The sequence below is a fragment of the Spea bombifrons genome, chromosome 1, assembly GCF_027358695.1.
Source record: "Spea bombifrons isolate aSpeBom1 chromosome 1, aSpeBom1.2.pri, whole genome shotgun sequence".
NCBI lineage: Eukaryota > Metazoa > Chordata > Amphibia > Anura > Pelobatidae > Spea > Spea bombifrons.
In genome coordinates this window covers 49,347,548-49,361,652 of record NC_071087.1, presented here as the reverse complement: position 1 = coordinate 49,361,652, position 14,105 = coordinate 49,347,548, and the positions used below count along the sequence as shown (strand labels likewise).

The window sequence follows — 14,105 nt, the reverse complement described above, 5'->3', positions numbered from 1 at the left end:
AGATGGAAGGGGAACTTACCTCTTCCACGTTGCGTTCCCAGCAGCTTCACAGGTCCAGCTCTGGTGTCCGGACGCGTTCTTCTTCACGCCACCTAGTGGCGCCCGAGGAAACTGCATCTACTTATATAGGACGATTACGCAATCGCCAACCACAAGATGGCCGCGCAGGAAGTGACGTAACGGCACTTTGAAATTTTGGCGGGAGATCTCCAATTAGTGCCTAACTTCCTGTGCCTACTTAAGAGACTTCAGAACACTAAGACCTTGCCTTCTGATGGTCGTCTATGCCCTGTGCTAGCACCCAGATAGCGTTTCCCTGCTTGATTCCTGTATTTGACCTCGGCTTGTTTTTGACTATTCTGATCTCTGGTATCCTGACCTCGGCTTGCTCCTCGTTTATCCTGCTCTCCGGTATCCTGACCTCGGCTTGCTCCTCGTTTATCCTGCTCTCCGGTATCCTGACCTCGGCTCTCTGGACCATCCCTGCAGTCCTACCTGACTACGGAGTCTCCTCTGTACGCTGTGTCGTGACAGAATCAGAAGGCCATCATGAGACCCGCTTCGGTAGGACAAGGGTCCACTGAGGCTCGACTTGACGAGATGGATCATCGTCTGGATCAATTTGCTCAAGCTCTTCAGACCTTGCTTCAGCGTACTGATCCTTCGCAGCAAGCACCTCAACCTGTGGCGGCTCCTACTCCACCGCCGTTACCAGTGGCCACGGTTCCTGCTCACCTGCCTCCACCCCAACGCTACAATGGGGATCCAGCAACCTGTCGAGGTTTTTTGAACCAGTGTGAGATACACTTTGAACTGTCTCCTTATGCCTTCCCCACTGAACGTGCCAAGGTGGGATACGTCATTTCACTCCTTACGGATAAAGCCTTGGCATGGGCTTCACCGCTTTGGGAGAGGAACGTCTCTACAGTGCGCTCCTATGCTGAATTTGTTTCCAGTCTACGTGCCGCATTTGATACTCCGGGTAGAAGGGCCACTGCTTCCAATTCGCTCTTTACCATCCGTCAGGGTTCCCGTCCGCTTCTGGAATACGCTATAGAGTTCCGGACCCTGATGGGAGAGGTGAACTGGACTAATGAGGCATTAGTGGCTGCCTTTCTGAATGGACTTTCTGAGACCCTCAAAGACGAGACTGCTGCCAGAGATTTGCCCACAGAACTAGACTCCGTGATTTCGTATATTTCCCAAATTGATCTGCGTCTCCGCCAAAGGCAAGCACAACGGGAGAGTTTGAAGTTACGTGACAAGGGTGAGAGATCTACTACACGCTTCTTACCACAGTTTTCTTCTGCCGATCCCTCGAACGAACCATCTGAGGAACCCATGCAGTTGGGAGCCGCTCGACTCTCTGATCGAGAGAGGAACAGACGGAGACGGGAGGGATTATGCTTTTACTGTGGACTCTCGGGTCACTTTATCGGACACTGTCCTAGCAGGCCGGGAAACGCCCGCACCTAGGTAGGCCAGGGGAACCTACCATAGGTGTGGTGAACTATTCCCCTAACCTGTTCACTACCCGAATGACTGTTCCGGTTCGTCTAGTCTGGGATTCTGGATTCGTTGACACTGAGGCTTTCCTGGATTCCGGCGCTGCCGGCAACTTTATTGATTCTGTGTTTTGTGAGCAGCAACGCATTCCCACCCTATCCCTGCCCGTACCGTTAGCTATTGAAGCTATTGATGGTAGACCGCTTCGTCCTGATCAGATTTCTCGTTCTACAGCTCCACTCAACCTTGCCGTCGGGATTGTACACAAGGAACGTTTACAACTACTCGTCATCCGCTCGCCCTCCATTCCCATTATATTGGGATTTCCGTGGCTACAGGTACATAATCCTGTTATTGATTGGACTACGACTCAGATCACGTCCTGGAGTGCGTCCTGTAAGGCGCATTGCCTCACTCCTCTAAAGCTTGCCACGGTTACAGCCTCTTCGAGGGAGGCCTCTTCCCTGCCGAAACAGTACCAGGACTTCGCGGACGTATTTGATAAGAAAGAGGCTGAGAAACTACCACCACACAGACCGTACGATTGCCCGATTGACTTGCTTCCTGGGACCATGCCACCCCGGGGGCGGGTTTACCCACTCTCCATTCCGGAGACCCAAGCTATGGAATCGTACATAGAGGAAAATCTTCGCCGAGGATTTATCCGCCGGTCTGTATCACCCGCTGGCGCAGGGTTCTTCTTCGTGAAGAAGAAGAATGGGGAACTTCGTCCATGCATCGATTATCGGGGCCTGAACAAGATTACCAGGCGTAACACTTACCCTATTCCACTGATTTCCGAACTTTTCGACAGGCTACGTGGGGCTACTATCTACACCAAGCTGGATCTCCGGGGAGCGTACAATCTTGTCCGAATCCGTGCTGACGATGAATGGAAGACCGCCTTCAATACTCGTTCAGGACACTATGAATATACCGTTATGCCATTTGGGCTATGCAACGCCCCGGCGGTCTTCCAGGAGTTCATTAATGACTGCCTTCGAGACTTTCTTCAACAGTTTGTGGTGGTGTACCTCGATGACATTCTGATATACTCTTCCGATTTGCAGTCACACCGCACCCATGTTAAGCGCGTTTTGTCCCGACTACGGCTCCATGGACTATACGCTAAACTCGAGAAGTGTGAATTTGAGATCCAGAGGGTGATATTTCTTGGATACGTTATTACGCCCTCAGGCTTTGAGATGGACCCATCCAAGGTGCAGGCCATCAGAGACTGGCCTCAACCACTGGGCCTCAAACCCCTACAGCGTTTTTTGGGGTTTGCTAATTATTATAGACGTTTCATCCGTGACTACTCCAAGGTCGCTGCTCCCCTGACGGCCCTTACTAAGAAAGGGGCCAATACCCTGGAGTGGTCTCCCGAAGCCATTTCCGCTTTTTCCCGACTCAAGACCAAGTTTACCACCGCTCCTGTGTTACGTCATCCTGATCCTCGGTTACCGTTTGTTTTGGAGGTCGATGCATCTGAGTCTGGAGTCGGGGCTGTGCTTTCACAGAGGGCTTCCTATAGTGGTCCTCTCCATCCTTGCGGGTACTTCTCCAGGAGATTCTCCCCGGCGGAGAGGAACTATGATGTGGGAAACAAGGAACTTCTGGCTGTCATCCTCGCGCTGGAGGAGTGGCGTCATCTTCTGGAGGGTGTTCCTATTCCCACGCTGATTCTGACAGATCATAAGAATCTTCAGTATATAGAGACTGCCAAGTGCCTGAATCCCCGGCAGGCCAGATGGGCCTTGTTTCTTTCCCGCTTCTCGTTTGTCCTGACCTATCGTCCAGGCTCCAAGAACGTCAAGGCGGACGCTCTCTCCCGTATGCATGTGTCCCCCGAGGAGGAGGGTCGTGCGCCCGAACCCATCATACCTGCTACCAAGGTCCTGGCTGCTCTACATACTTGTTGCCGAACTCCCTTGCTTGACCGGATCGCTGGTTTTCAAGCCCGAGCTCCAGCCTCCTTGCCAGCTGGGAGACTGTTTGTTCCCGCGCACCTCCGTACCCGCGTGCTTCGCCTGTCCCATGGGTCCAGAACTGCCGGCCACCCTGGGCTAGCACGTACCAAGGACCTTGTTTCGAGGACATTTTGGTGGCCAGAATGGACTAAGGATACTGCCCTGTTTGTCCGCTCCTGTCTCAAGTGCGCCGCCAATAAGTCCTCCAGGAGACACCCTGCCGGGTTGCTTCACCCATTGCCCCGTCCTTCAAGGCCTTGGACTCACCTTGCCATGGACTTTATAGTGGACTTGCCCAACTCTAAGGGGCATACCGTGATTCTGATGATCATTGATCGTTTTTCAAAGATGGCGCACATGATACCTTTGAGGAAACTTCCCACGGCATCAGTATTGGCGGACATATTCTTGCGGGAGATAGTCCGTCTTCATGGAGTACCCACCGAGATCGTCTCCGACCGCGGTACCCAATTTATTGCACATTTTTGGCGTGAGTTCACGAGGGCATTGGGTGTTACACTAGCGTTTTCTTCGGCCTATCACCCACAGTCTAACGGCGCTGCAGAGAGGGCTAACCAGCACCTTGAACAATATCTGCGCATTTTCATCAACCAACATCAGGATGATTGGGTTGACCTGCTTCCTTTGGCGGAGTTTGCTCGGAACAATGCGGTACAAGAGTCTACGGGAGAGTCCGCCTTCTATTGTGTCTACGGTCTTCATCCGCAACCCTTCCCTGGAGCCTTTCCGAATTCTACTGATCCTGCTTTGGAGGAACGACTGACTAATATACAGTCCACCTGGGCTTCGGTGCAGAGAACTCTGGAACTGGCTGGTAGACGACAGGAACTCCAAGCCAACAAGAGACGTTCCGGTACTCCTGCGTATTCTCCGGGGGACCGCGTTTGGTTGTCTACGAGATACCTGCGACTCCGCGTGCCCAGCATGAAGCTGGCACCGCGTTTCATCGGTCCCTTTTCGATCGTCCGTCGGGTGAATCCTGTTGCCTACGAACTTTCTCTGCCTAGGACACTCCGTATCCCTCGAGTCTTTCATGTCTCCCTATTGAAGCCACTGGTCTGCAACCGTTTTTCTACTAGACCCCCTGTCGCGGGGACTTCAGGGCGTATTCCTCAAGCCATCCTGGACTGTCGCAGACAACAAGGGAGTCTTCAGTATCTTGTTCATTGGAGAGGACATGGCCCAGAGGATCGTTCCTGGGTTCCTGAAGCTCGCTTCCACGCCCCTCATCTCGTGCGTGCATTCCATGCTAAGAGGCAGCGTGGTTCGGGCAGGGGTCGCCCTGAGGTCGCCCCTTTAAGGAGGGGTACTGTCACGCTACCGGCAGGGAGATCCGCTGGGTCCCCCGGCCGGCAACAGCAACCGCCGCGAGGCAGGGGGAGACCCCCCGCTTCGGTCCGGCAGCCGCAGCTGCCGCGAAGAAGAGGGAGACCCCCCGCTTCTGAACGGCAGCAGCAGCCGCCGCGAGGTAGGGGAAGACCCCCTGCTCCCGCACGGCAACCTCGGTCCCCGCGCAGAAGGGGGAGACCCCCCACTTCTGCACAGCAGACGCGGCCGCCGCGGAGAAGGGGGAGACCCCCCGCTTCTGCAGGGCAGGCGCAGCCGCCGCGGAGAAGGGGGAGACCCCCCGCTTCTGCACAGCGGAGACAGCCGCTGCAGATGGAAGGGGAACTTACCTCTTCCACGTCGCGTTCCCAGCAGCTTCACAGGTCCAGCTCTGGTGTCCGGACGCGTTCTTCTTCACGCCACCTAGTGGCGCCCGAGGAAACTGCATCTACTTATATAGGACGATTACGCAATCGCCAACCACAAGATGGCCGCGCAGGAAGTGACGTAACGGCACTTTGAAATTTTGGCGGGAGATCTCCAATTAGTGCCTAACTTCCTGTGCCTACTTAAGAGACTTCAGAACACTAAGACCTTGCCTTCTGATGGTCGTCTATGCCCTGTGCTAGCACCCAGATAGCGTTTCCCTGCTTGATTCCTGTATTTGACCTCGGCTTGTTTTTGACTATTCTGATCTCTGGTATCCTGACCTCGGCTTGCTCCTCGTTTATCCTGCTCTCCGGTATCCTGACCTCGGCTTGCTCCTCGTTTATCCTGCTCTCCGGTATCCTGACCTCGGCTCTCTGGACCATCCCTGCAGTCCTACCTGACTACGGAGTCTCCTCTGTACGCTGTGTCGTGACACTAAGGCTAAAAAAATAGAGGCAATATTGATGCAAAACCCATAGAGCTGTATAGGTGTAACCAAGTAGAAGTTCCACTTAGACAAAACATTAATTAACTCTCTATTTTATTAAAGAAATAAACATTAGAAGATCTGCCATTTTATTGTTTAATCCAAAGATTTAATCCATAACATTGTGCATAAACATTTAATAAACTTTTTCCGTTTCTATAAATAAAATAAAAGCATTATTTCAGGAAAGTGCTTGGGCATTCAACAGTACCAGGCAGGGAGAGTGTTTCTATTAGTGAATTCATTTATATCTCAATTAGTATATAGATATCTCATTAAAGCAACATGGTTAGAAATGTATATTGATCGGATGTTTTTCTTCAGGTTCCTTCTAGCTACATCTCTAAACAAAGTGACAAGCAATACGTGTACGTTCAAGTCCAATCTCAGTCTGTGATGGAACTAGAAAAGGCCATCCTTGTGTCTCCCCACTCTGGATATCTCTTCATACAGACGGACAAGACCATATACACCCCAAATCAGAATGGTAAAACTAAATCCTATGGGAAATAAAATTACTTAAATATGCCAAGATTACGCATAATTTGAATGGTTTGCTCAGGAGTGTACAATATTCTGGAGCAAAGTTAAAAAAATGGAGCAGTCAACGGTAACATTCTATTAGTTTTATGGATTGCATTACTTGCATGCCACTTTCCTTAAGGTTTTTGTAATTGGTATTTCTAGCACAAGAGCTACAGTGAAGGAAAAAATGATTTGATCCCCTGCTGATTTTGTACGTCTGCCCACTGACAAAGACATGATCAGTCTATAATTTTAATGGTAGGTTTATTTGAACAGTGAGATACAGAATAACAACAAAAAATCCTGAATAATCCTGAAATAAGTCTTTGATCCCCTATCAATCAGCAAGATGTTTGGCTCCCAGGTGTCTTTTATACAGGTAACAAGCTGAAGAAGTCCCAGCATACCTAATTTGAAAACAAAATGATAAAAACGTTGTAATACTGTATTTGTCCTGTAAAACCAATAAATTAGATAAAAATCCTGGACCTATGGGGTGGTTTCCAAATCAGGGAAAGTAAATGAATATAAGATATATTCATTTACTTTCCCTGATCTGGGTATTGTTTTCCAATTTGCAGTAGTTGTGCGCAGCACACACATTTATATGGTGGCAGCTCACAAAGAGAGTACGAGCTGTAGTGAAGAAAGTGTGTTTGTATGTGTATGTATGTAGTGTTAGAGTGAGTGAGTTCTTGTGTATGGTGTTATGTGTGAGTGAATGTGTGTTATTGTATGGTAGTATAGTATGTGTCACTGTATGGCATTAAAGCGTGCATGTGTAAGTGTAAGGCAATGGCGCTCAGTTAGAGCGCTGTCACATTCCATCTGACAGCTCGGGGCCACACATTTTGGCCCCAGCCATCAGAGGGGAGACCAACCCAGGGTTAACAGGTGGCTGTTATTTGATCAGCTTGACCATTTTTTAGAAGATCAGGCTGGAATACACTTGTATAGTTGTGTGCAAGGCACAAAATCATTTCAGACATTTTTTTGTTTAGTTTTTTTTTTATTTTGTTTCATGCCCTTTCCATGCCCATGCTGTCTCCTATAGGTCTCCTTATGCCCCTGCTCCTATCCCCCTAGTCTTCTCCCTACTCATTTCCCACAGCCTTTTTAGGCTTCCTTGCCCTGTCTGTGACCTTGCTGTCTCCCACTGCCTTGTGTCTTTCCAGAGAACACACTGAAAAAAAATAAGGGAGGCAGTCAGAGTGTGCAACTTCAGAAAAGAAAGCCCAGTACATTCAATAGAAGCTGCCCTAAATTATAATATAATATTTGCTTGTTTCTATAGGTAAATTAATGCCCCACCCCCCACTCACTCCCCTTCCCCAGCCACTGTCTAGTCTCCTCTGATCTCTGTGAAGCTGCAGAGAACACACTAACAGAGGGAGGGACAGCAAGAGAAGGGAGTGCAGAAGCTACCCTGAATTATTATATAATCCTTGCGTGTGTCTAGAGGTAAATTAATGCACTGAAATGATTAATTGTCATTTTCATATTCTGCTCCATTTTTTATAAGATGTATTAGTTGATAACATTTGTTCCCCTGCCCATGAAAAGTGTATGTTTAGCTCCAGTACCCAGTATTATGAAAATATGTGCCTACCTGGTGGCAATGTTTCCTTTGTCTTTTTTTGTAAAGAAACATAAAACATTAATCAGTCAATGGTCTCGTCTTCAGGAGCCATATGCCTACCCCATGCATGTTTAAATATCCTTCACTGTATTAGCCTCTACAGCTTCTGCTGGGAGGCTGTTCCACTTAGCCACACCAAGTACAACTTCTTTACATCAAAAAAAGAGTAAAGATCTCAGGAGTTACCACAAATAGCAGTGGCTTGCCTCACTTAAATGCAGGAAGATTGCAGGAGTGTTATTCAGTTCAATGCAGATTCTTTCACGACAATGATAGGGAGAGTTGGTAATTAAATTGCTAGTACATTGGATCAGACCTTTAGAATTCGCACATATAGATGTGTGGACAGATATTTCACCCTGTTTACAAGATTCATAGAAATAAAGTACAGTGTTGTATTGTGTACCACGAAAAGCCATACCCCTGAAAAATGTGGTCATAGGCCTATAAACTTCATAATTATGGCCATATTTTATATTATTTGTGAATTCTGCTTTATTTCCTGTTGGTATACAATATTAGATTGCCCAAGTTTGGGTCGGCTTTTAGCATTGTATAGAGTTATGTTCCCTGCTTGTCCATTTATGTACCTTGCTCTCTAAGGTCTGATATAGGGATGTCCTACAAAGTTAGGTACAACTGCAAATCACCAGTGCCATAATCCTTGGCTAGAGGAGGTTGGGAAAAAAGAAGTGACACTGATGTTGCTGTTGAGTTTTATTTTTATTTGTGAATGCTTGGAATATTTGTGTATGTCTTGAAATCAAAGCTCTTAGATTTGTTTGTTGGTCTCTTCTAGTTAACTACAGAATTTTCTCCACTGATACACACTTGGAACCTACACAAAGATTTGTCATAGTTTCAATACAGGTATGAATGTTATTTTTCTGTTCATTACAGAATATATATATATTTAATTAGATAGATGATAGATAGATAGATAGATAGATAGATAGATAGATAGATAGATAGATAGATGATAGATAGATAGATGATAGATAGATGATAGATAGATAGATAGATGATAGATAGATAGATGATAGATAGATAGATAGATGATAGATAGATAGATAGATAGATATATAGATAGATAGATAGATAGATGATAGATAGATAGATGATAGATAGATGATAGATAGATAGATGATAGATAGATAGATAGATGATAGATAGATAGATATATAGATAGATAGATAGATAGATAGATAGATACAGTGCAAATGTTTTATGGCAGGTGTGAAAAGCTGCTGAAGAAGTAAGAATGCTTTAAAAAAATAGATATATTCATAATTTATTTTTATCATTTAACAAAATGCAAAGTTTATGAACAGAAGAACATACCGTACTTTGGAAGTAGTTCTAAAACCCAATAAAAAATGATAGTCTACATATTAAAATTGTCATAGTTTATATATAATAGAGAACTTGGTCAAATGGCCTTGCATATCCCATCTGTGAAGAGATTGGAACATACACCCACTATGCAATCCAACTGATTAACTTCGTATAGTTAATGCAGGAAAACTACTTTTGTTTAGCACTTGTTTAGATCTGTAGTTTGTATGTTTATAATCTTTACTCTGTTGGCCAATAAAGGTATCATTCAAACTCCACTTGTCTCCTATAATCTCTGCTACACACAAAGCACTAACTGCTCATCAATAAGTATTTAAAACAAAATTAATAAAAGTGAATTATCACTAATTGTGGAAACATAATAATAGTAATTGCATTTCTTTCAGAATCCTGAAGGCATCACTGTTTTCGAAAGCAAAAGACATATTAATGACGGTTTTGAGAGATTTTCGTTCAAGATCCCCGAATTAGTAACGTAAGAGTTTGTTTTCTTATTTTTTTTTGAGCAGTATTTCCCTTTTTTTAAAAAAAAAAAAAACAAACAAACCAAAAAGGTGGAAGTGCAATATCACTTTGACAAAAGTATAAAGGAGCCTTAAAATAATAATAAGTATATTATTTAGAAAATAATAAATATATTATATAGCTAGAGGCTTTAGGAGCAGATTTCCGGTAACTCCGGTAGATGTATCAGGCTTTGTAAAATATGGAGTTGTTTTCTTTTTTCTTTCTCTTCTATCTGAAGAGTTGGTATCTGGAAAATTGTGGCAGCATTCCAGGATGCACCCAAAGAGGAGTATACAGCCCAATTTGAAGTGAGAGAATACGGTAAGCGTTAAAAAAAAATTGTTTTAGTTTGCATGTATCCTGGTTTATACCACATGGACAGATGGATGTGACTTAACTGACTTTATGTCATAGTGGCAAATAATGAATTCTCGCGCAAAATGTAGAGTTTAAGTTTTAAAAATTACACACAACCTCCAGTGTTTCAAATATGGTAGAATCAGCATGTGACCACTAGGTGTCCCCATTCTCATATTACTGGTAATAATTTCTTTTTACTCATTATTGTTAATATAATGCCTTTAGCAAGGATGCTGAGAGCAAGGTATATCTTCTTCCAGTGCTGCCAGACTTCAGTGTTGAACTCCAAACAGACACAAGTTTCTTTTATTATAAAAATGAAGAGCTGGTTGTCAACATTAAAGCTAGGTGAGTAGATTTTCATTTTTTTTACATTTATTTCCCTAGATGCTGAGGGTTGTAGGGCTCTGTGAATATTGTTGGTAATAATTCTTGAATCTGGCATACACTCCAGGCACAAACACACGGTTCATAGAGTACAGTTCCAGCAAAACCTGCTATCATTTATCAGAACAAGGAGTTCCATTTTAAACAATTAATGGAAACACTCATGTGAAGCCAATGTAATATTTTTATTGATTTCTCCAAAAATAAGATTTTATAACTAGAAACCATCGGGCCCTGGTGCAAAAAATTGCCCTGCACCCCCCCAACTTCAACAACTGGTCTGTGCCATCATTACCCCCACACAGCCTTGTTTACCCGCATCGTCGCAGCCGGTGACCGTCCGCACGATGCGTTTTACCTCTGCCCCCAAGACTTACCAGAGCAGACTCCTGGGTGTCTTTCGGGGCCGGCGGGGGACATCTACGCAATACGCGTATACAAATTCTGGTGCCGGCACTCAGCGGATGTGCCGGCACCGGCAGTTGTATACGCGTATTGCGTAGATGTCCCCCGCCAACCCCGCAAGAGACCCGGGAGTCTGCTCTGGTAAGTCTTGGGGGCAGAGGTAAAACGCATCGTGCGGACGGTCACCGGCTGCGACGATGCGGGTAAACAAGGCTGTTTACCCGCATCGCCGCAGCCGGTGACCGTCCGCACAATGCGCTTAGACAACCTCCCGTGCCGGCACCCCCCCCCGTGGAAAGTGCTGGCAGGCTGTCTGACCGTTTCAGAGAGTAGGATGCAGGTCCCCTGCACCGCTGCGGGGGATCTGTATCCTAAACCTGCTGCCTGCCTGGCGCCCGGGACTGCATGTCGCGGGCGTCGGGCGCTAGACCCGGAATATAGGCCGCACCCCCACTTTAAAGACGTAAAGTGGGGGGAAAAAGTGCGGCCTATATTCGAGCCAATACGGTATCTCTCTCTCTCTCTCTCTCTCTCTCTCTCTCTCTCTCTCTCTCTCTCTCTCTCTCTCTAGATATAGATATAGATATAGATATATAACCACTTGTCACACATCTCAAATTCTAATGTATTTTGATTTTTATATTTTTCTTGTTCCTATGGACCCTATGGTTGCTAACACAATTTGTCAGCGTGCATACCTATTATGTCCAAAATAATAAATGTCTGTTATAATCTATGTACGGTATATATTTCTCATTCCAGTTATCTATATGGGGAAAACGTAAATGGATATGCAGTAGCACTATTTGGCTTGTATAAGGATTTTATGACAGTTCTGCAAAAATCCCTGCAGATTGTACAGGTATATGTATTTTCAGTTCTTGCATACTTGTCAAATGTATATTTGAGTGTCTTCACTTTAAAGCCTAGTGGTTGCCTGTCCTAGTGAAGTTCATTTTTAAATAACCAGAGTATTAGAAACATGCTTCCCTAGCACTTTTGAGTGTCCAACACCTTTCCAGAAGTAAATATTTAAATTTTTTATGTGATTAAACCATAAGAGAAAAGAATACAGTAGAATACTAGAAAGTACAATGTATGTTTTGTTTGAGAAATCACCACGAATGTTCCTGAAAGGGACATTTATGTCAAAAGCACCTTCTGTCACTGGGGCAGATAAAGCTAAGTGGCGTCATCAGCCTCTTGCCCCCTGGTTGTTCACACTTGTTCACATATTTACTCTAACACATACACTCACACTAACAAACTTATTCACATTAACACACTCACACATAAACATTCATGCTAACACACACTCCCTCTAACACAAACATTCACAATCACTCTAATGCATATACATACATATATACATATACATTTACTCACTTTCTCTTTATCACCCTTTACCCTCTAACCCTCTTACTTATCTTGCCTGAAGTCTTCTTTTTAGGTACTCGCACACACTGTGCAAGCAGCATCGCTTTTACTGCATGGTCACTTAACTTAGTGCTACATGACCCCGCCACATTCCTACCTCTGCAAGTGGACTGGTTCAAGTTGAATTAGCCGTTTTTGAAGAATTTTGGACTGGCTCTAGGGGCAATTGCCCCCAAAGGCACCTGGGCCAACCTGCTCCGGTTGAACAGGTTTGTTGAAATAACTGAGGCAATCTTACCCGTCTTTTTTATCTTCTAGATTGAAGATGGTAAAGGGAAGGTCATTCTCAAGAAAAGTATTTTGGAAAGTATAGGCAGCATGAATGAGCATCTGGGTTCCTTCATCTATGTGAATGTAACAGTCTTCTCATCTGGTGAGTGCTCTATGGTTCCGTATAATTTACGTAAAGAATCTGATTAGTTAAATACTCAAAGACACTACCCAATTTTTTCCTTCCAGCTGAAGATAATCATAAAATACACAAATTTAGAAAGGTATACACTCTCCCAATGAATAAATATAGAAATAAATTGTCCAAACAATTACTAAGTAAAACCAAGAAGAAACTGCTTCCATAGTATAATATTTTTTTTACGAATTGGTATATAGGTGAATAGGTATCATAGTACATACGCACAAACTCCTTTCTCCAATATGTATGTTGTGTGTGTAATAGGGTACCCCCAGAGAAAATACTTATGGAATCAATGTTATAGAATTTAAAAGAAAGCACCTACACCAGGGGAGGACTGACCCATCGGGCACTTGGGCCTGCGGGTTTTGGGGGGATTCTGCAGGAGCAGGGCTGGTTAGGGAGATCATGGATCTCCCACTAACCAGTCAAAAATCAAGGGAGTGGTGAGCACTGGTTTCCTATGCTCAGCGCCAGGATTTGGTGTCATATCCCAGTGCTAAGCATCAAAGTCACATCCACTGCCAGACCAGAAGGCCATTTCTTAAAGAAGATAGAAAAATAAGAAAAAGAAAAGGAGGAGAAGGCAAAACAGACTTAACACAGAATAAAATATGGAGGAAGAGAAAGAGGAGCTGTGGGACAGGAGACAGAGACACAGGAAAGGCAAGGAAACATTGTGAGGGTGTTAGAAAGCATGAAGGATGTTTGTGATGGCCCTCTGATGGCGGGACACAATAACTCTCTTCAAAGATGGGAGTTATTGTGTACCACCATCAGTGTCTGGCTCAGCATAAAGTGATGGGTGTTAGGATGCATAGTGCAGATTGTGGTACCACTGTCAGTGTCTGGCTCAGTAAATAGTGATGGCAGTTATGCTATACCACTGTCAATGTCTTTCTCAGTATATAGTGATGGCAGTTATGCTATACCACCGCCAATGTCTGGCTTAGTAGAAAGTGATGGCAGTTATGTTGTTCCACTGACAATGTCTAGCTCAGTATATATTGATGAGAGTTATACGGTACCACTGTCAATGTCAGGCTCAGTGTATAGTGATGGGAGTTATGCTATAGCATTGTCAATGTCTGGCTCGGTATATAGTGATGGGTGTTATGGTGTACCATAATCAGTGCCTGGCTCAGTGTATAGTGATGGGAATTACACTTTACTACTGTCTGTGTCTGGATTAGTATATAGTGACCCTGCACCATCTTCTGTTTCTTCTTAACCAGGAAGAGGTGTGCCATACTAGGGCATGGCTAATGGAGGGAAATCACCATGGGGAGCCCGTGACTTTTTGTTGTCCGGTGCCCTAGATCGTCTCAGTCCGCCCCT

At 45.0% G+C, this 14,105-nt stretch overlaps 1 protein-coding gene across 1 annotated transcript in view; it reads left to right on the top strand.

The window, feature by feature from the left end:
• LOC128487022 (complement C3-like) overlaps positions 1–14,105 on the top strand; it is a 72,953-nt gene that overhangs the window by 4,074 nt on the left and 54,774 nt on the right. The window contains exons 3-9 of the mRNA XM_053461570.1: positions 6,064–6,226; positions 8,703–8,773; positions 9,646–9,734; positions 10,005–10,087; positions 10,387–10,474; positions 11,681–11,780; positions 12,614–12,728. Of these exons, the coding sequence (XP_053317545.1) occupies positions 6,064–6,226; positions 8,703–8,773; positions 9,646–9,734; positions 10,005–10,087; positions 10,387–10,474; positions 11,681–11,780; positions 12,614–12,728 (709 nt within the window). The remainder of the gene's footprint in view (positions 1–6,063; positions 6,227–8,702; positions 8,774–9,645; positions 9,735–10,004; positions 10,088–10,386; positions 10,475–11,680; positions 11,781–12,613; positions 12,729–14,105) is intronic.